Source organism: Cimex lectularius, unplaced genomic scaffold, assembly GCF_000648675.2.
Source record: "Cimex lectularius strain Harlan isolate CLEC.00 unplaced genomic scaffold, Clec_2.1 scaffold113, whole genome shotgun sequence".
NCBI classification, from domain to species: Eukaryota; Metazoa; Arthropoda; class Insecta; order Hemiptera; family Cimicidae; genus Cimex; species Cimex lectularius.
This window is the reverse complement of record NW_019392858.1, coordinates 733771-753880: the sequence shown is the minus strand read 5'-3', so window position 1 is coordinate 753880 and position 20110 is coordinate 733771. Positions and strand designations below refer to the sequence as shown.

The 20110-nt window shown below is 32.7% G+C and overlaps 3 protein-coding genes across 6 annotated transcripts; 1 reads left to right on the top strand and 2 right to left on the bottom strand.

Moving 5' to 3' along the window:
* The first annotated feature begins 2759 nt into the window (after positions 1–2759).
* On the top strand, positions 2760–7651 carry LOC106667072 (5-formyltetrahydrofolate cyclo-ligase). Of its 4 annotated transcripts, none has more exons than XM_014394742.2 (5): positions 2760–2897; positions 6463–6588; positions 6642–6769; positions 6823–6950; positions 7328–7651. In XM_014394742.2, the coding sequence occupies exons 1-5, from the start codon at positions 2880–2882 to the stop codon at positions 7555–7557; spliced, it is 630 nt and encodes a 209-aa protein (XP_014250228.1). In that variant the 5' UTR covers positions 2760–2879; the 3' UTR covers positions 7558–7651. The 4 variants fall into 4 exon arrangements, with proteins under 4 accessions (XP_014250228.1, XP_014250230.1, XP_014250226.1 ...); XM_014394744.2 differs by lacking the exon at positions 2760–2897 and adding an exon at positions 2993–3033; XM_014394740.2 differs by lacking the exon at positions 2760–2897 and adding an exon at positions 4465–4643.
* Positions 3039–4371, bottom strand: LOC106667071. The gene has a single exon (XM_014394739.2). The coding sequence runs from the start codon at positions 4329–4331 to the stop codon at positions 3144–3146; it is 1188 nt and encodes a 395-aa protein (XP_014250225.1). The 5' UTR covers positions 4332–4371; the 3' UTR covers positions 3039–3143.
* On the bottom strand, positions 7603–16613 carry LOC106667070 (structural maintenance of chromosomes protein 2). The gene is made up of 20 exons (XM_014394738.2): positions 16327–16613; positions 16124–16273; positions 12581–12742; positions 12398–12508; positions 12200–12337; positions 11311–11791; positions 11064–11239; positions 10877–10995; positions 10659–10797; positions 10444–10590; positions 10177–10381; positions 9872–10007; positions 9688–9812; positions 9432–9625; positions 9225–9368; positions 8643–8837; positions 8376–8576; positions 8096–8311; positions 7831–8040; positions 7603–7769 (listed from the first exon to the last, which is right to left on the bottom strand). The coding sequence occupies exons 1-20, from the start codon at positions 16492–16494 to the stop codon at positions 7659–7661; spliced, it is 3528 nt and encodes a 1175-aa protein (XP_014250224.1). The 5' UTR covers positions 16495–16613; the 3' UTR covers positions 7603–7658.
* Between the last annotated feature and the right edge of the window lie 3497 nt (positions 16614–20110).

The following is a 20110-nucleotide window of genomic DNA, read 5'->3' as shown; positions in this document are numbered from 1 at the left end:
GACATATTATTTATCCCAACCCCAAAAATCATTGACCTCTCAAGATGTTTGTAATAAATTATGAGAAGAAATTATTGCAAAATTATTTTTATTATAAGTGAAACACATCTGACGTACTATGTGGCATGTTGTCTATTAAAACTTGTGTACCTAGGAATATCACCCACAGAACCTAGTCCAAATTTATACTTATGATTTTCCTTAGCTTAAAATTTAAAGGTAATTGTGATCTCAGATTCAGAGAAGTACATTGGATTCTAACTAGTCCAAAAACTGACAAAGCAAAATTAGTAAGAAATATTTGGGTAAATTCAAACTACATTGTTTTATCCTGGAGAATGACAATTTATATTTTCATTAATTGAAAATGGTAATTCCATTTCTTTGACAATATAACTAAAATCAGATTCATTACAGTTACATAAATGTCAACTTTTGTATCAAAGATTCAGATTGGTATTTTGGTAATCTGAGACAAAAGCTAATATCTTAATTTTTCAATTATAAATACCGCTATTTCCATATCTTTGACAATAGATTAAAATACATTTTCTCTCTAGTCTGTATTTTTATACAAAATACATAGAAAAATACAATATTCATGGTGTCTGACAGATGTCCTCCAACATCCTTAATTTTGGTCTTTTGGATTTTGATCAATCTTTTTTTTCTAACTTGTTATAAAATGTAGTTTTTAGATGTTTCATTGGTTACTTTTGGAAGCGTAAAACATTTGTTGACAAATTGCAAACAAAATGAAAATGCCAAAAGAAATTATGACATCTCTAAGAAGATTGAAAATGCACTTGATAACGACCCTACAAAGAGATAAGTTGTTGAAGTTTATGCGAGCTACTTGGTGTACTGAATATAGAATGAAATAGGGAAGGTGAGAACTGGAACCTTAGTCCGGAGGTTGTGAGATATCCTCAGTCTCCCAATTTTCTTTTTCAACAAAACAAAACATAAAAAAAAAACATTCAAAATTTCAATTCAAAACATTTCTACATCCAATTTAATCAAGAATGTTCTGACTGTACAATCAATTGGTGTTGAAATGTCAGCAACATGCATAAAAGATATTTAAGAATTACAACCTGACAAATCAAGTGATTTTGACAAAAAACACTATTGTATTAAGTGTATAAAAATAATGTATATCTGAAGTATATAATTTAATTAAATTATAATTTAAGTATATAATATAATTTCATGAAGTAAGTACAAAGAAATTATAAACTGCTTCAACCGTTTCAATTCATCAATGCTTGCCGATGTATTTCAGAGCCTATTGGCTCAGCTCTTGAGGGCTCTTAGGACTAATAACAAACTTTGTTAAGGAAATCAACCAACAAAAAAGGAAGATGAGTAGCAATTTACCGTAGAATGCTGTATTTTAGTCCTTCCTATCATCTTGGTCGGTCAGACGTGTACCATTTTGGCATCTTTGCTATAAGACTAAATTCACCTCTCAAAATCAAGATTGGAAATGACCAACACCCAACATGACCTCAATAACAATCATACACTAGATAAAGTAAATAGTTAGATTGAGTAAATTACTATTGGGTTGATGCAAAAATAATGCAGGTTTTTGGTGTACAGTAAAAACAAGCTACTCTTTTAACTTCAACAAAATATATTTAATCAAAATAACTTCCATTACTACTTACGCATTTTTGCGAACGCACAACCAATGCATTAATCCCAGAAGAGGAGAAACTAGGGGCTCTGGAATCGAATCGACAAACTCCCTAAATTATTTTCAATGTCATTCTGGCTTATGAACCATTTCTCACACAAAAAGTTGTTGAGATGTTTAAAAACAAGCAATTATCTGTAGGAGAAAGATCCATTGAGTGTGGTAAAGCCTCGTAACCCAACTCATGAAGTGCCAGAGTACGTTGTCATGAAGGAGGATAGGCCCCTAATTGAAGAATGCTGGCAATAAATGTTGCAGTTTTCAATCTTCTCATTAATTTCATTACATTACTTTTCAGGAGTGATAGTTTCACCTGGATTGAGGAAGCTGTAATGAATGAGTTCTGTAGATGACCACTGGACAGTGACAATAATTTTTTTGGATGTAAGCTCGGCTTTGGGAAGTGCCCTGATTTTTATCTATAACGCTGTCTATTGTCATATAATATCCATTTTTTGTGACACGTTACTATATGACTGAGAAATGGATCATTTCTATTGCGTACAGAAAGCATTGAACAGATTTCATACGGCGATGTTTTTGGTTTTTGTTCAACTCATGCGGAACCCACTTGGCGAGCTTGTTTTCCCAATAGCTTTCAGATGGCGAACGACTGTGGACCACCATCACAAAGTTCCTCCACCATTTCTCAAGTAGTTTTTGTGCGGTCTGCTTCAACTAGAGCCTTTAACTGGTTGTTGTCAACAGCACAAGGATGGCCATCACCTTTTTTTGCCCGTGAGGTCATATCTCCCTTACAACTAATTTAATTTTTGAAACCAACTGCACCGCACTTCGCCCTAGTTTAAATTCATAGAAATAAATTTGCCGAAAAATCGCTCTTAGACATCATTTTGTTTTTGAATACTTTTTTTTTTTTTTTTTTACTAAAAGGATTATAAGAGAAAGAAAGAGAGATGTAATAACATTGAACTATAATAACTAATATTGAGTAAAATTTAATTACATCACAATTTTATAAACAAATGGATAACTTTAATATTATCTATAGTGAATAGATAATATTTAGGTAATGTTTAAATAGATTATTTCTTTCTTTTCATAATATAACCCCTCATTCTTTTCAGAAAGTCAAAAGTTATCTTTACTATCGGACGATTAGATAATAAGGCAAAATTCTTAAAAAACGATAATACCCTGTATATGTTTTTTTTTAATGTCTACAAAGCAAATGGTAAGAATTTTGAAATATAAACCTGAACGTTAATTTGAATTTAATGATAAATTATCATAAAATTTTCCACTTGTAACTATTATATAATAAAAATTATTTAGGAACTTTGGAAAATATCTAATTCAAAATTAAACAGGTATGTCAAAATATCGTAAAAAGTCATTTATTATCTAAACTTTGATACAAATAAAACAGACTATTTTTACAAATAAATATATTATTTAACATTTATTTGCAGTAATAAATTTATTCTCGGTATTCGTTAATCGGTTGAGAACTTTGTACACTTGTTATTGCTGAATCATACAGTTGAAAGAGTATGTCTAACTCTTCGTGAGTCTGGACCCTATTGACAACATCGGATAGTTTTTCAAGCAAGATGACTTTCCTTTCGTCCAAGCTCGGCAACACAGTTTCCGGACTGCGGTGGTCTTCGTACTTGACAAACAAATCAGGCTGGTCCTCCGTAGTGATTGTCTCGTATATTATCAACTCCTGGTAATCGTTAGAACTGATTTCAACTAGTTCGGGTTGCGTTTCGATTTCGGGAGTGAAGGCTTTTTTTTCATCGCCCAGTTTCAACTCACTCCAGTCTTCTTTATTTTTTGTTTTGGTCGAAACTTTAGGCGATTTTAAGTTGTACTGTTGAGCTATGTTGAACAAATCCTTTTTAGTAAGGAGATGAATCCGTTCAAAGTTTTCATTAGAAACGGATTCTCTTATATCATTCAATATACTGTCAAAAGAGACATTTTGAGCTATTTTTTCTGCCAAAGCTTTTCTTTCCTCTTTAGTCAAAGGTAGTCGGGCAAGCTCCCGCTCATGGCCGACATGAGTCCTGCAATAAGTCACACTTATTTTCCTATCTGTACATGAATAGTCAATTTTAGCAGGACAATGACCATCCAGTTTGTTGCTCCCCATATACTTGACATTTCTTATGTTTTTACCTCTCCTTTTAAACTTCCCATCTCTAAAGCACTTAAAAGACATCTTACTCGTCCCATCTTTTGTAGTATAAAGGGTCCTTTCTTTCACGAACAAACACATTTCTATGCTCTCGATGTTCGCCTTCCAAGCGTAAAATTCATCATCGGTATCAAAATGGACAACCTGCACATCCAGATTTATGTCGTGGTCTGCCTTATAATGATCGACGATATATTTCTTTGAACCGTACTCTCCGCAAAGTGCACAATTCGCTTCGGTGAAAACAAAAGGTTTCGAATTTGAAGCATGCAACTTCTTGATGTGACCCACCAAATTACATTTGTATCCAAAGTCTTTAAAACATTCGGCACAGGTGAATCTGTCCTTGGTGTTATCATTGTGCAAATTGTTTTTATGCCTCACCAATGACTTTTTATGGCGGAATGTTTTACAGCACTCTTCACAGAAATACATCATATTGTTTTCATCATCCCTTTCAATCATTCTTATAAAAAGAAAGCAATGTCTTGTAATAAAATATAAGTTTTTTTTAAATACAATTACAAGTCTAAACAAAACAATAATTAATGAACGTCTATCTTTTTCATACTAACAGGACAGTATTTATGTTATATATGTATATTACATAAATCAAAAGATGTTATGAACCAACTTTTTTGGGTCGCTTTTTTGGATAAACATGGTGGCCAATGGCAAAACTGGAAATATTGGACAACCCAGAAGAGTGAGGTTCTGATTTCTAGACTCATCACGTCCAATCCTCGATTCAACAGGATTTATATTCATCCTAAACAGGTTTTCTTCTGTTAAACTATTTTACAATGTTCAAAACAAATATAAAAACTTACAGATTTCAACTTTCATTAGCACAGTTATGGAATACTGTTGATATTTCAACTGATTACTTCGAGATAAACATTATACCTGCAAACTTCACTTACATAGGTTACTGAATTGTTATGTTGTGGGGTTTCGAAAGTTCCCGCTATTTTTTGAAAATATTGGCGTTTAGTTTTACTTTTTACAATCTATTACATATATGCAGCACTAATAAATTTTCTCTAAAAGACAGATACTTAGTGGATCCTTTTGTTCAAAAGACCCACTGAGTTTGAGCTTCTCGTTAAAATGGTAGTACATAGTTGTCTTGGAATGTGAACACAAACGTGCAGTCGATGTGGACAAGCCACTGGTGCTAAACAAGCAGTGAAGAATATGGTAAAGTGTCAGGAGAGTGTATCGTCCAAGAAGGTCTTGTATGTTAAGAGCAAGTTTGATTGGCATCTAGATTTTAAATCTAGTTCTTTAGTTTAAATCTCAGGACTCAGAATAGGCCGTGTGAGGTAGACATATTTGTCCGACATATAGAGAAAGGTTGCTCAATGTTTCCGACATAACAAAAAGGTGTCATTCCTTGGCACCATATAGAGAGCAAGTAGGCGTGCAACCCAATATGAAAATTGTTGTCGACTACAGCAAATCTTTGGTACCCTATTCTTATTTTTTTAAAGATATTTCGGTAAATATATAACAAATTTATTGACAAGATATATTTTGCTTCAACTGTTTGTGAGAATGTATTTATAAGCGTGAATGTTACATGCATGATATATGCCTTAATAAGTAATGCACGCATAGTTGTTTATGTTAGGAATAAAAAGTAAATAAGAAATAATGAAAGTGTATTAACACCGCAAATATTTGTGACAAAGTAACTTTTTATTAATAACTTTTTTATTAACTAAACTTATTTATATTTTTATTTTTATTTTTATGATTATTTGGAGATCATTTTCAGGGCCTAATAAACATTATTTAAATTATACAAATACACGTGTATATATATATATATANCCTTTTTTTTTATTTTTTAGCTAGACAAAAGTAGTCGTACATTAATATTAATTGGAAAATAAAATTATTCGTGACATCAAATAACTCTGATAGAATCATATGTCTATCTACTGTGACCTGCGGGATGATCGTGTAAATTCTTAGCAATTACTCACTGGGTGGGGTCTGTCAAATTTGTTAGGGCATTTCACCATCTTCAATGGTATGTTATAACTGAAATTATTATTAAAAAATGAAGATGGAGAGAAGCTGAAACACCCAACAAGCCAAAACTGAGGAATGACAACATTAACCATCACTCTTCTCTTAACCTGATTTTTCAGAACTTGCAGCCTATTTTTCAATGTATACATTGTGTATCACCGGCCCCGGTGACCTGTTTTACTTTGCTTCCTTCGTCGTTACTCAGATAAACAGAATTTTTTCTAATTTCTTAGTCCCAATCAGTTCAGATTATCATGACTCTACTGTACAATACTGAGGACATGATAAGTGTTAGTAGAGACGATTCTAAATATACAGCTAACATGAACTGTGGAAACAGAGCAGAGAAATAGACAATTTTTGTAAAATATACTTGTGTGAATAAGGTATTCAGGTCTGATAAAGTCTATAATTTCCATACAATACAAAATATCAATGTTTTGTTTTAAATAATTCATTATCCCTTTACATCTAATGTAATTATACTCAAAATATAATCTAAATTTAATAAAAAGATAAAAATTTGAGATAATAAAAAGATTGTTCTTTTGTCAAGGAGGATCACAATCAAGACACTATGAATCAAGCAGCCAAGATTCCTGTCAGGACCGAGTTAAAAGCAATCGTGAACAAGCTCAGCAGTGAGAGTATTGAAAATCAGTCCAACTACATATTTAAAACCGTGAGTGTGAATGCATACGTACACAACCATTTAATTGCTTGAATTTGTTGCAGCTCACTTCATCAGAGAAGTATCATAAAAGTAGTAGAATCGGAGTTTACCTGAGCATGCCTACAGAAGTCCAGACTTATAGTATTATAAAGCACATATTAGAAAATGGAAAGGAATGTTTTATTCCAAGGTATTATAACTGTGAATTTTGAACTTTTCAGAGTGATTGATTTTAGTTTTCAGATACAACCCACAAGTGATGGTAATGGTGAAGCTTCATTCGATGGAAGATTACGAAGCATTGCCAAAAAATAAATGGAATATAAAACAACCTTTAGAATCAGAAATCAGAGAAGACTCCACGACTCAAGGTTAAAAACTTTTTTCATTCAGTACAATCAATAAACATAAAAATAAAAGTGTACCTTTTAACAGTATGAAAAAATAAATAATTTTTTTCCACCGTTAAAATTTATTAACAATTTTATATATTTTATTTTTTAAAACAATATTTAAGAAAGGATTAAATTTTCACAGACTGTAATACGTTTTATGTTAATGATTTATTTATAAAGAAAATAATATATACAATAAAAACTATCACATTAAAACACTATGACTTAAAAATATAAATATTTGAAAAAACTAACATTACCATTTTAAATATTCTTCTACTGCTTACTATACAACAAAGTGGAAGCTATTAGAAAAATCATGACTTCTTGTTAAGTGTTAAAATATATTTCAGGTGGGCTTGATCTAATACTTGTACCAGGACTTGGATTTACTGAGAGAGGTGAGAGGCTGGGCCGAGGGAAAGGATATTATGACAAATTTTTACACAACATGAACCAACTTAGAAAACAAAATGGAAAACAACTGTACACAATCGGATTGGCGTTCAAAGAACAAGTGAGAGCTCAAATTCCTACAACACATCTCGATTACAATCTAAATGAGATTCTGTATCAAAAATAATTCCTGACGAAACACCATGTTTCTATTTTAAATTTTGCCGTGGCCTTTAAATTTCAGCATCTGTATTTGAAATAAAATTATAACATAAAAACAATACCAATTCATTTTTTGTTTGTCGTTCTAATTACTGCAGACATTCCATCGACAAAACTCGTTCTGAATAAAACATTAGCATTGTTGAACATGCCGTCTTTCAAGGAGACAACAATAAACTGAAAATCAAATCAATATATTAAAAAATATTCAATAAAAGTAAATATATTTAAATTGTACCTGAGACTGCTTGAAATGAGCTTTTAACATTTGACCAATATTCTGAGTGTGAGACGGATCCAGAGCGGCATCAACTTCATCAAGGATGTACAAAGGAGCAGGTTTAAAAAGTAACATAGCCAAAATTAATGAAAGAGCTACAAGCGATCGTTGTCCACCACTGAGTTCATCAAGACTATCTTTCCATATGCCACCAAATCCAACTTTTACCTAGAAAATTATGATCATGAAAATAATATAAAAACAAACCTAATCCATTACTCACTTCTAAACCATCCATCATATCTTTTCCATCAACAGGTTTCAATTTTGCATGGGCACTAGGAAGAAGAAAACTCAAGATCGAGTTGAAATCATGATTGACCCTTTCCCATGCATTTTGAATGACCTCCCTTTTTTTCAAATCTAATTCTCCTATAACGTCAAGAATTTTTGACCTATCTTCTTCAATAATCCCTTTCTTTGTCATGACATCTTGAAACTATTCAAAAAGAAAAACAAATTACAAAAATATAATTAAAAGTACGAATCAGATTTTATATTACTTGTTCTTCTTGTGTGCTAAGAAGATCCATAGCTTTGGTATTGACATGTTTTCCAATTTTCTCTTGAGCTTCTTTCAATTGATCAATTTTCTTTTTAGCCTCTTCAGGATCATTTGCATTGAAATCGTACATACCGTTCGGTTCTCCAAAATATTCGCGGTCTTCCTTAATCCATTTATACTGTTTCGATAAATTTTTTTTCTACAATGGGCAAATGAATATTTATTAGAAATTAATTGTTTTTAAAAATATGTTTAGAAATTTTACATAATCATGAGCAGAAGATATTTTTTCATCTAATGTTGTAATAGCATGACCCTCTTTGATGCATTCTAATTCTTTTTCTCCTAACATTTTATTGAGCTTCTCCTTCTGAGATATCATCTGTTGAATTTCCTTATTTTTTTGCCCAATTGCATCTTTTTGTGCTTTCACCTTCGCTTTCATCTCTTTAACACTTTCCTGTAGATAAAGAAATTAAAATTTCAGGTAACTAATTTATACTGAATAAGAAATCAGGTTAGTTAGGTAGCATAGATAAATTGCTCCAAAGCCAAAATTGTCTTAAATTAATACTTTCACATTAACTTCAATTTAAAAGTGCAATCCACGAGGAATGACAAGATGTGATAAGCAGGCTGATGCATTTATCCTTCAAACTAGAGAGAACAACAAGAGCAAAGCCTTTGTTTTAATCCTGTTGACCACAGTGGTGTCAATTGCTTTTCACACTTTAACTTCTCCATCAACCTCACAGATTCACAACATGCAAAGCATGATACTTTTGTCTAATCGATCTCCAGATAAGAGGAAAGAGTGCAATTTATCTAAAATTTGTGTGAACATTACCTGGGTTTTTGTAAGTTCCTCGCTGAGGGATTTAGTATTGTCTTGTTCATTCTTAATCGATTCTTGGCATTTCAATACTTCCTCTTTGCCAGTTTGTACTGACGTCGTTAATTCTTGTATCACAAGTTTCAACGTTTCGAATTCCTGGAAATAAAAAGAGAAAACCTGGAATGAAACAAAGCTCAGGGTAAACACTGTATTACACACCTGTTCCCTTTGCCTCCATTGCTTTCTGCTATCTTCTGATTTCTGCTTTATCTTCTTCATTTCAGCTTCTGCAGATTTTAATTCCTTTTCTTTTATAGATTTTAAATTTTGCAATTTATTTTCTAGTTCAATGACTTTTGCCGTCTTCACTGCGAGTTCTTTTTTACATTCTTCGATTATTTCTTCCTTCTCGCCTAAAATAAAATAATTTAAAATTTTAATACGAAGAACGAGAAAAATAAAAAATCAAATATACTTATGCTTTGTTGTATAGCTTCCAATTCTTGCTGAAGCTGATAATGGGAAGTTTGCTGTAAACGTTGACGAAGCATTTCAATTTCTCTTGTCCGTAAATCAAATTTTTGTTTAAGATTATCAAAGCTAAAAATAAAAATGGCAAATATAATAAATTACATAATTGAAAAAGTAGGACGTATTACTTTGAGGCTATTGGCATCAACTGCTGGATTTGTTTATTTAACTTTTCATATTCTTGAGTTTTTCTTTGCAACGTTTTCTCAGTTTGCATTATCTCCATCAAAGAAAGTAATATAGGCTGGCTTTTTTCCGCAGCACCTATAACAGAATTATTACTAATTATTAAATTAATAAAATACAAATATAAGTCTTATAAAATTGTTAGATGCAATTTAATTAAATTTCCCGCATGAAAAGGGCAAGTGATGGCTTTAAAAAAAAATTCCTGCTGACATGACACCAACCGTACTATTAGAAATAAACTAACCTCCAGAAACGACTCCACTCGGGTCAAAAACATCACCGTCAATAGTTATAGCTTTTCTTCGAACATCACGATGACATGACACCTTCTCAGCAGCATCGATTGTAGTGCAAACTAAAACTTGTCCAAACGCCCATGACATAACAGGCTCATACTCAGGGTTATATTCTATCAACGTTTGAGCTGGAAAGACATTTCCCTTGCCAACCTAATAAAGAAGTTAACATTTAAAAAACAAATTATAATTTATTGAGGCAATATAATATTTACAAGTGCTTCAGCTCTTTGAAAAATGTTTGGATCAAAACGTCTCCCTTGGATTTTATTTAAAGGGGCAAATGTCGTCCGCCTGGTAAGTTCTCCTTTTTCTATTAATTTTGAAGAGACCAATTCATTGTCCACAACAACGTTATAAAGCTGAAAACAATTTTATAAATCAGTATATTTTGAAATAAACCACATTCAGTTACTAGTCAATAACAAACCTTTCCCCCTGCAGCAATTTCCAATGCTCTTGCAAATCTCTCTTCTTTAACTTTAAATAATTTACATAACAGTCCTTTTACTTTTCTACGGTCAAAGTTCGGTTCTGGGTCCCTGTATTTAAAATGAAGTTGGGGAAAGCTAAAAATAAAATTTATATTTAAAGAAAGCGCAATAATATAAATGTAATGAATTATATTTTCATACTTAAAAATCTTACCTAGCGTTAAAATTACTAACAGCATTTTGACATTGTCTCATCTCTCTATCGAGCGTTTTAAGTGAATCCTGCAATGATTCTAATTTCCCATCTTCGTAATTCAATTTATTCAGATTGGCCTAAAGATTACAACATAGAATTTATAAGTTAAGTTTAAACAATACAAAAATAAATAAAATAAACTTACTTGTAATACTTTAAGTTCTTTTTCATTGACCTCAAGGTTCTTTTTATCCTGTGAAAATGTCATTTCGGTTTTTTTTAAAAGAGGTTTTTTGTTGTTTAATTCAGTCTTGAGGGATTTTATTTCAACCGAACACTGTTTCATTTCGGTTTCTTTTTCAGAGACATGTTTCTTTACAGCTAAATGACAATGAAAATAAATTATTTGAAACAATAATAAACAATATGGTCAAACATTGCGAAAATCTTACTCATGAGTTGTTCTTGTAGGGTAGCATTTTTTCCATCTTCACTGGACAACAGTCCTGAGCTTACTTTTTGATATTTATCCTGAGCTGCGGCTAAAGCTTCTGCATCTCTTTTCTCAGTTTCTCTCAACGTATCAAATACAGACTGCACACTGTCCAATTCAGCTTGCTTAGCTGCCAACATGTTTTCATCATCTTTTAAATTCTTTTCCAACTCTTTACACTTCACCTTTTCGGCTTTTACAGTTTGGTCGCCGCTTTTTATTTTTCCCAATGCTATCGCTTCAAACTTCTCAACCTCTCTCAGTTTTGATTCCAATTCTTCCAGTTTCCCCCCACTTTCTTTGTTCCTTTTCTGTTGACCCTCTTCAATACTCTCTTCCAATTGTTTGATTGTGTTTTTACCATCTTCTATGGTTTTTTTGGCTTCTTCGATTTTAGCTAATGTATTTTCTCTTTGCTCTTTAGAGTCTGTAATGAATTTCTATAAATAACAAAATAAATAAATTACTACTGTTATTATATCATTCTGGTGAGTATAGATAGGACTTTAATATCCCACACAGGAGCACAAGCTATGAAACAACTAAAGCTTCCATTGAATGAGTTTAGAATAAATTTTAAGTTCTGTGCATTTAAGCTACATGTATACACATAATATTTTGATTATAGTTGTAATGTTTTGAAATCAAAATTTTTCAGAAAAATGTAGAGGTAAATCTGATATATTACTAATTTTATAATTAATTAATTATTATATTAGATGCTTCCTATTAAGTAAACTGTTATTTATGATTGTATACATATGAAAGTCAAGCCCTTAATAAAGTATTTTCATTATTATTATAAAGCAATACTAAAACTTAAAAAAACTAACGACCATAAATTTTACCTCAGTTTTGACTACTTGCCAAGCTACATAAATTCTAGTGTACTGTTCAAGATCTCTTTGTATTTTTTGATATTCCAGATATTGGTTTCTTTCTTTCTTCAGTCTTTCCATTTTTGGATTTATTTGCTCGTTGACCATCTAAAATTTACTTTGCTTTATTATTTTTTAAAATTCTCTTTGAATAAACCTTAACCAAACCTCGTTCATTTCTTTCAATTTATTGTCCTTTTTCTCAATGGTCTTTTGCGCACCAAGCTTTTTGTTTTCGTACATGCGGGTGCCTGCAGCTTCCTCTATCATAGACAAAATCTGAAACAAAGGAAACAGATTAACATTTCTTTCATTGTATGCAACTCAAAGTATTTTAGTTGAAAAATTCACCTCGGGTGGTTTCATATTTAAAACCTTTGTTATGCGTCCTTGCATAATGAGAAAGTGTGGATTGTTGACATTCAACTGGACAGAATTGAAGAAATCGTTTACAAGCTTGTTGGTCACAGTAGAACCATTGATCATATAACGATTTTTGCCGGCCACAACGATCTACAAAGAAAATATGTTGAAGTATACCAAAATTCAATGCACCATGTCTTCCAAAAAAAAGTCCTCCCCCAAATAATACTTGTTTGTTTGGCCATCGATGTATTGGTATGATTAAATGCAACTTCTTGTATAAAAAAAAACTTCAATGTATAAAAAAAGTGTCATGGACCAAGGAATCGCCGTAAGCGTGTGGAAACCCCACTCAAACCGAAAGGGTCTCCGAAGGATTGGGCGAACGAAGACAGGTGCGCTCAGGCCGTCTTAAAGGTTGAATGTTTAAAAGTGAGAACGAGGGAAAATCAGGTGAGAGAAATTTTTGTTTAAATAATATTGATGTAGGGCACTATTGTAAAATTGGTAAAATATATTTATTTGGTTTAAGTTTATTTTTGGTTCATTCACTAATTTCGTGGTCCGCTTGACCAATTAATACATTACAATTAATTAAGGTTTTTAGTTGAGATGGAAAAAAGTCAATGGCACGAGCGGGATTCGAACCCACGATCTTCGGCTAGATACGCCGCTGCTCTACCACTTGAGCTATCGTGACCTCGATCCGCTCGGACATCAACTTCCCATCTCAACCCCACCTTTTGAATTTTTCCCTCCTTTTTGCCATTTTTCAAATGTCGTGTAATCGGATTGGATTCTCGACGACAAATGAAATGGCCACGGAGAGGTTTAATGAAGTGTATTTAATTTTAATCATTAAATTCACTAATTTCGTGGTCCACTTGACCTATTAATACATTACAGTTAATTAAGGTTTTTAGTTGAGATGAAAAAAAAGTCAATGGCACGAGTGGGATTGGAATTACCAAGCGGACCCATTCAAAAGGTGGGGTTGAGATGGGAAGTTGATGTCCGAGCGGATCGAGGTCACGATAGCTCAAGTGGTAGAGCAGCGGCGATCTAGCCGAAGATCGTGGGTTCGAATCCCGCTCGTGCCATTGACCTTTTTTTCATCTCAACTAAAAACCTTAATTAATTGTAATGTATTTTTGGTTTTCATTCATTTTATTTTATTTTGTACCCCTTTCTGCCTCCACACGTGGAGATCAACATCCAGGGGAGAAAGGGTGACAAACTGGTAGAAGAGTGTTCCCATTTCCCCATCTTGGAAAAAAAAATAAAATAAAAAAGGAATAAAGTTTAGTTACGTTTTAATTTAAATAATAAGAAAAATTTTATTTTGTAAAAAATAGGTGGTTACTAACATATATTTTTGTTTAAATTTTGTATAGTAAATAACTGCATGATCTTTGAAATCTTTGGTGGTGAGAAGTTTTTTAAGTTTTCTTTATTTATTCTGTTCATAGATTTGGCAGGACCATTACCGAAGAGCAATGGTTTCTCATACATATTTGCGACCATTGACGATTTTTCACGGTTTGTCTTTATATCACCCATCCAAAAGCCTACTGCAGAAACTATAATAAATGTTCTGCAAGAAAAAATATTCAAACATTTTCGATGGAAGCGTAGTTTTGGATAATGCGACTATCTTTCATTCAATAAAATATCGGAATTTGCTTATAAATCACACAATGAAACCTCGGTATTTAATACGTTTTTACCCAAATCCGAGCAAAGCCGAAAGAATACTACTTAAAGACAGCCATAATTGTGTACTATGCTGAGGATCATGATAAATCCTGAAATTGTAAATTCTTTGCAAGTGGATCTATTTTCCAACTCAATTCATGTGTTTAAGAAAAAGCTGCATAAGCAAGTATGTAATAATATATAATGATGTACAAATGTATGGTTAGAGATACATACAATGTATGTTGTGATTGGTATTGTATGCCGTAAAAAAGATTATTATTATTCAATTCACTAGTTTTCGTGGTCCGCTTGACCAATTAATATATTTCAATTAATTATGGCTTTTAGTTTAGATAAAAAAGTCAATGTCACGAGTGGGATTCGAACCCACAACCTTCGGCTAGCTATGCTGCTACTCTCCAACCTGAGCTATCGTGACTTCGAACCACTCAGACACTAACTTCCCATCTCAACCCCACCTTTTGAATTTTCCCTCTTTTTTGCCATTTTTCATGCTCGTGACATTGACTTTTTTATCTCAACTAAAAACCTTAATTTATTGAAATATATTAATTGGTTTAGCGGATCACGAAAACTAGTGAACTGAATAAGTTAAACATCTTCACTAAAGCTCTCCGTGGCCATTTCAATTGTCGCCGAGTATTAAATAGATTACACATTTGAAAAATGGCAAAAATGAGGGAAAATTCAAAAGTTGGGGTTGAGTTGGGAAGTTAGTGTCCGAGTGGATTTAAGTCACGACAGCTCAGGTGGTAGAGTAGTAAGCGACGTACTTAGCTGAAGGTCGTGGGTTCGAATCCCGCTCATGACATTGACTTTTATCCCAACTAAAAACCTTAATTAATTGAAATTATAATAATTATTATTATTACAAATGATCCGAAGGAATACAATATTTGCAATTGGCCCAAAACACAGCAAAAAGCTCCAGTACACAATTTATGCCGTCCCAGCTTTTTCTTGGGCGCCAGTTAAATACCCCATTTAAATTGCAGTGGGAAGTAACGTTCCCAAACAATCAAATCCCAACATAGGAAATGGGGTAAACTGCAATAAAAAATATAAGCAAAGCAAAAGCATTACGTAAAACATTTGACGATAAAAAGCACAAAGGTAAAATTCGATGTAGGGGACAAAGTACTATTGCAAGCGTACAATATATCTGACAAGACGCACAATTTTAGTGCAAAGCTGGCGTTTAAATTCAATGAGATTTTCTTATATTTCGACCTCAACAGTTTAACTTATGATTTTTCCTTCTCAAAGGTGGGAATAGGTCATCTAAAAAAACAACCAGTTTTTCTTTCAATCGACAACATTTCAGATTTATTTTAATCCTTTTTTTAAAGTAAACTGTTACAAAACATTAATGACTGATGACCACTCTTTTAACCACTGCTCACCTGAGGAAGTATTAAAATAAATCCGAAACGTTGTCGATTGAAAGAAAAAATGGTTGTTGTTTTTTTGAGATGACCTATTATCCCACCTTCGAGAAGGAAAAATCATAAGTCCCTATAAGATAGAGAAAAAAATATCAGATGTAACATATCTCATTAGGAACGTAGAGGATTCTGATGACACAAAAAACCTACAATTTCCATATTGTGTATATCATTGTATCCTTCATTTTAACAACTTGCATGGATTTGTATGTTCATAAACACCAGACCGTGAAAATGATCTCAATAAAGATCGAAACGTTGGCAAGATAAGGAAAATGTTTTTTTAAACCCACATCACACCACACCGCATCTCACATCTCACGATCTCTAAATAATCATAAGTAACAGAGTTGACAGTTAGACCTACCTGTCTAGTGACAGTTATCTCTTCGAATTGCTCATAATTAATAGGGCTTTTTGATGTGTCTTTGTTGTCAAAGACAATAGTAACGGAAGCTTTAGTGACACCGGCCTGGCCGCTTTTGTATATCAAATCTTGTAGGGAGCTCGCTCTCACCTGGAACAATTCGAATAAGAGGTCGAAGACGACAGATTGCACACGAGACTTACGTGGGTCAGATTCGAAATTCCGAGGACGAAGCAAATAGAATCCAATATGTTAGATTTGCCGGTCCCGTTGAGGCCTGTTATCGCGTTGAACTCCCTGTCGAACCCGTTTATCTCGGTACGCGTCCCGTAAGATTTGAAGCCGTCTATAATGACGGATTTAATGTACATTTTGTACGGAAACAATCGGTTTACATTCGGTTTTGTCCCATCTATTGAATAGTGAATAGAGATAAACGGGTTTTTTGGAGGGAGAAAGTCAGAATGACGGTTATGGATGAGAAAGAGACGGTTCGACATTCGACATAGAGGCGCGACGCTTCAAGCAGAACTTAACCAAACTATTCTAACCGCCAACGCAGATAATTATTTTCAAAGAAATTTATTATTTATTTTATATAGAATTTAAAACTATTATCTTTTGCTATGCAGAAAACTATATTTACGTGTATAGTATTTAGTGATTATTAATTTTGGTGATCATGAGTGGTGATAACAATGTTTCTATCTTTATTTCAATCATCTTCAGGGCCTGGGATTTACAAACATTGTTTGGATTATATAAATACATTTAAAATGTGAAAATGAATTTATGCAATGATGTACACAATATAGAAATTTTAGGTTTATTCAAAGTATTTGTACTCACTCAAAGAGTGTTTTTCTGTGTAAATCATTAAACAATGATTCATGCCTTCAAATTCATTTTTTCACATCTTACATGTATTTGTAAAATTTAAACAATGTTTATAAATCTCAGCCCTGAAGATGATCGAAATAAAGATTGAAACGTGGGCACAAAAAAGAAAATTATTATTTAGAAATTGTGAGATGCGGTCTGGTGTGATGTAGGTTTCAGAAAAACATTTTCTTTATCGTGCCAACGTTTCAATCTTTATTTCGATCATCTTCAGGGCCTGGGCTTTACAAACATTGTTTAAATTTAACAAATACATACAGGATGTGGTAAAAAATGAATTTATCAAAAAATATTTTTTATATTCAATCAAAGTATTTCTACTCACTTTGTGTAAGAACGCATCTCATGATTTCTAAATAATCATCAACTAACAGTCACTAATCACCACACAAAATAAAGAAAATTTGTATTAAAATTACATCACACAAGACCACATCTCACAATATCCAAATAATCACTATATTTATGCTTGACACACACACACACACACACACACACACACACACACACACACACACACACACACACACACACACACACACAAAACATTGATTTTAAAAAGCATTTACTTTTATTTTTTTATATATATATATATTTTCCTTCTATTACGTACATAATAAATGATTTATGATTTAGAAAAAATATATAGTCTAATACAATATCAAATTTAAATTATTTCTGATTTTAATATAATACAGAGATTATCCATCCAAAACGTAATTTTTTCTTATTTTATTCTTCTTTCTAATTGTTTCTAAATGCGGTGCACTGTAAGGTTTATGTATACAATACCACACTGGCACTCTCAACACGACACGCAAGAATGGCACAATTACACAGAAGACAAATACTTTGAGTGAGTAGAAATACTTTGATTGAATATAAAAAAAATATATTTTACATTGTATAAATTCACTTTTTTCCACATCCTAAATGTATTTGTTAAATGTAAACAATGTTTGTAAATCCCAGGTCCTGAAATGATCTCAATAAAGATCGAAACATTGGCACGATAAAGAAAATGTTTTTCTGAAACCTACATCACACCAGACTGCATCTCACGATTTCTGAATAATTAATTTATTTATACAATAAAGTTATTATCAACATTATGCCCCATTCTTCATTAATTGTTGAAGATGTTTGGTTGCTGGCTGTGAAATCCTCATCTCGTCTCATTACCCAAGAAATCTAAACCCCCTGCTAGTGATTATTGCTCTACTAGTTTTCTTCTACCACTATCCAAAGCATTTGAGAAGATTTTATTTAAACAAATATTCTTATATATTGACTCCCATCCTCTTATATCTTCTTTTCAATCTGGTATCCAAAAATTTCATAATCATGAGACAGCCCTTCTCAAAATCTCAGATGATATTTGCTTAGGCACTGAAGACAATAAGTGTACTGTTATTGTGCTACTTGATTTTTCCAATGCATTTCGTTCCGTAAATCATAATTTGCTTATTTGAAGAACTGACACATTTTTGTGGTTTTTCTTCTACTGCTACTAATCTCATTTCCTCCTATCTGTCTGACAGAACTCAGAGAGTTAAAGCTTCAAATTCCCTCTCCTCTTCTCTCTCAATTTTAGCTGGTGTGCCCAAGGCCCTATTTTTAGACCTTTACACTTTTCCATGTTTCTAAATGATCTTCATTAGTTCTTAATTTCTCCCCAATTTCTTCTTTATGCTGATGACACTCAGCTTTACATTCAATGTCTGACAAGCAACATCTCTGAAACTATCTCTCTGCTCAACTGTGATCTCCATTCTCTCAACCAACGGTCAAGAAATAACAGCATTATTTTAATCCCTAACAAATCTCAATCTTTATTAATTTCCAATAAACCAATATCCCATCCCATTAAAATCTCTGCTTTATTTTTAGTTCCAAGCTTACATACCATGACCATGTGTTATTGAAAAAAATCTACCCAAGACTCCATTCTTTTCGCTGTCTTAGCTTTTGCACTCCACATAAAACTAGAATTCTCTTTATTAAATCCCTAATAATTCCTTTATTCTCTTATGTAGCGCTATTTTTTCACTTTCTTTAGACCCTCAATCTGCTCATCACCTTCAAATTGCTTATCAATCCTGCATTAGATACTGTAATGATCAATTAAGAAGGAAACTTGCAGAAGTGAATCTTCATTCCATAAGGCCAGCAACTAGTCTAGTGTTTACCAGGGACTATCGTCGGGACTGCTTAGAGTTTGGAAGGGGCACTGACATAGGGCAGAAACAGTCATGAAGGAATGTTATGTTTCCAGACGAGTTCTAGTTTTCTCTTCATTCACCAGATGGTTGTCTTCGAGTTTATCAAGCAGTTGCAGAGCTCTACAGCCAATGCAACATTGCCGGAAGAGGGTCGTTTGGAGATGGTTCAGTTATGATGTGGAGTGGAGGCAAAAATGTCCTAGGTCACTTAATGCAGAAATCTACTGACAGAGATTCTTGAGGAATATGTGGTACCATTTGCTCCATTTATTGGCAAGCAATTTTTGTTTATGCATGATAATGAAAGGCCAACTGTCGCCACCTTTGAAATGTCAACATTTACATCCTAAGACGCCCAGGCCATATTCGTGATTTGAACCCGATTGAGTACTTTGAGAAGAGCTGGGACGTTGGGTAAAACAAAAAATAACCCTCCTACAGCCTAAGCTGAGCTGAAAGTTACATTAATTGAGATTTATGGATGAAATTCCTCAAGAAATGGTTAAAAGCATAATTATGAGCGCTCTGAGAAATTTAGAGTGTGTAATAAGAGCAAGAAGAGGTAATACGCCCTATTAAATATTGTAAAGTTTGTTTTATAATGTTTTATTTTCATACACAAAAGTAATTTTTATTTTTTTAAATTAATTTTTTTGTTTTTGAGAGATATTTTTATTTTCCCACTAACCAAATCTTTTATTAAATGTATTTAGTGACCGTTAATTAATGATTATTTGAAGATTGTGAGATGAGGTCTGGTAGGTTTAGAAAAACATTTTCTTTATTGTGCCAACGTTTCGATTTTTATTGAGATCATCTTCAGGGCCTGGGATTTATAATCATTGTTTAAATTATACTATAGTAT

What these genes read in the sequence shown, in the direction of transcription:
- LOC106667071 (XM_014394739.2), bottom strand. Translation starts at nt 4,331, where the DNA reads ATGATTGAAAGGGATGATGAAAACAATATGATGTATTTCTGTGAAGAG.
- LOC106667072 (XM_014394740.2), top strand. Translation starts at nt 4,491, where the DNA reads ATGAACCAACTTTTTTGGGTCGCTTTTTTGGATAAACATGGTGGCCAA. An exon ending in CCAACTACATATTTAAAACC is followed by an intron (nt 6,589 to 6,641) that starts GTGAGTGTGAAT and finishes AATTTGTTGCAG; the next exon opens with CTCACTTCATCAGAGAAGTA. An exon ending in AGAAGACTCCACGACTCAAG is followed by an intron (nt 6,951 to 7,327) that starts GTTAAAAACTTT and finishes AATATATTTCAG; the next exon opens with GTGGGCTTGATCTAATACTT.
- LOC106667070 (XM_014394738.2), bottom strand. Translation starts at nt 16,494, where the DNA reads ATGTACATTAAATCCGTCATTATAGACGGCTTCAAATCTTACGGGACG. An exon ending in AAGAACTTAAAGTATTACAA is followed by an intron (nt 10,996 to 11,063) that starts GTAAGTTTATTT and finishes TGTAATCTTTAG; the next exon opens with GCCAATCTGAATAAATTGAA. An exon ending in TTGATGCCAATAGCCTCAAA is followed by an intron (nt 9,813 to 9,871) that starts GTAATACGTCCT and finishes TTTTATTTTTAG; the next exon opens with CTTTGATAATCTTAAACAAA.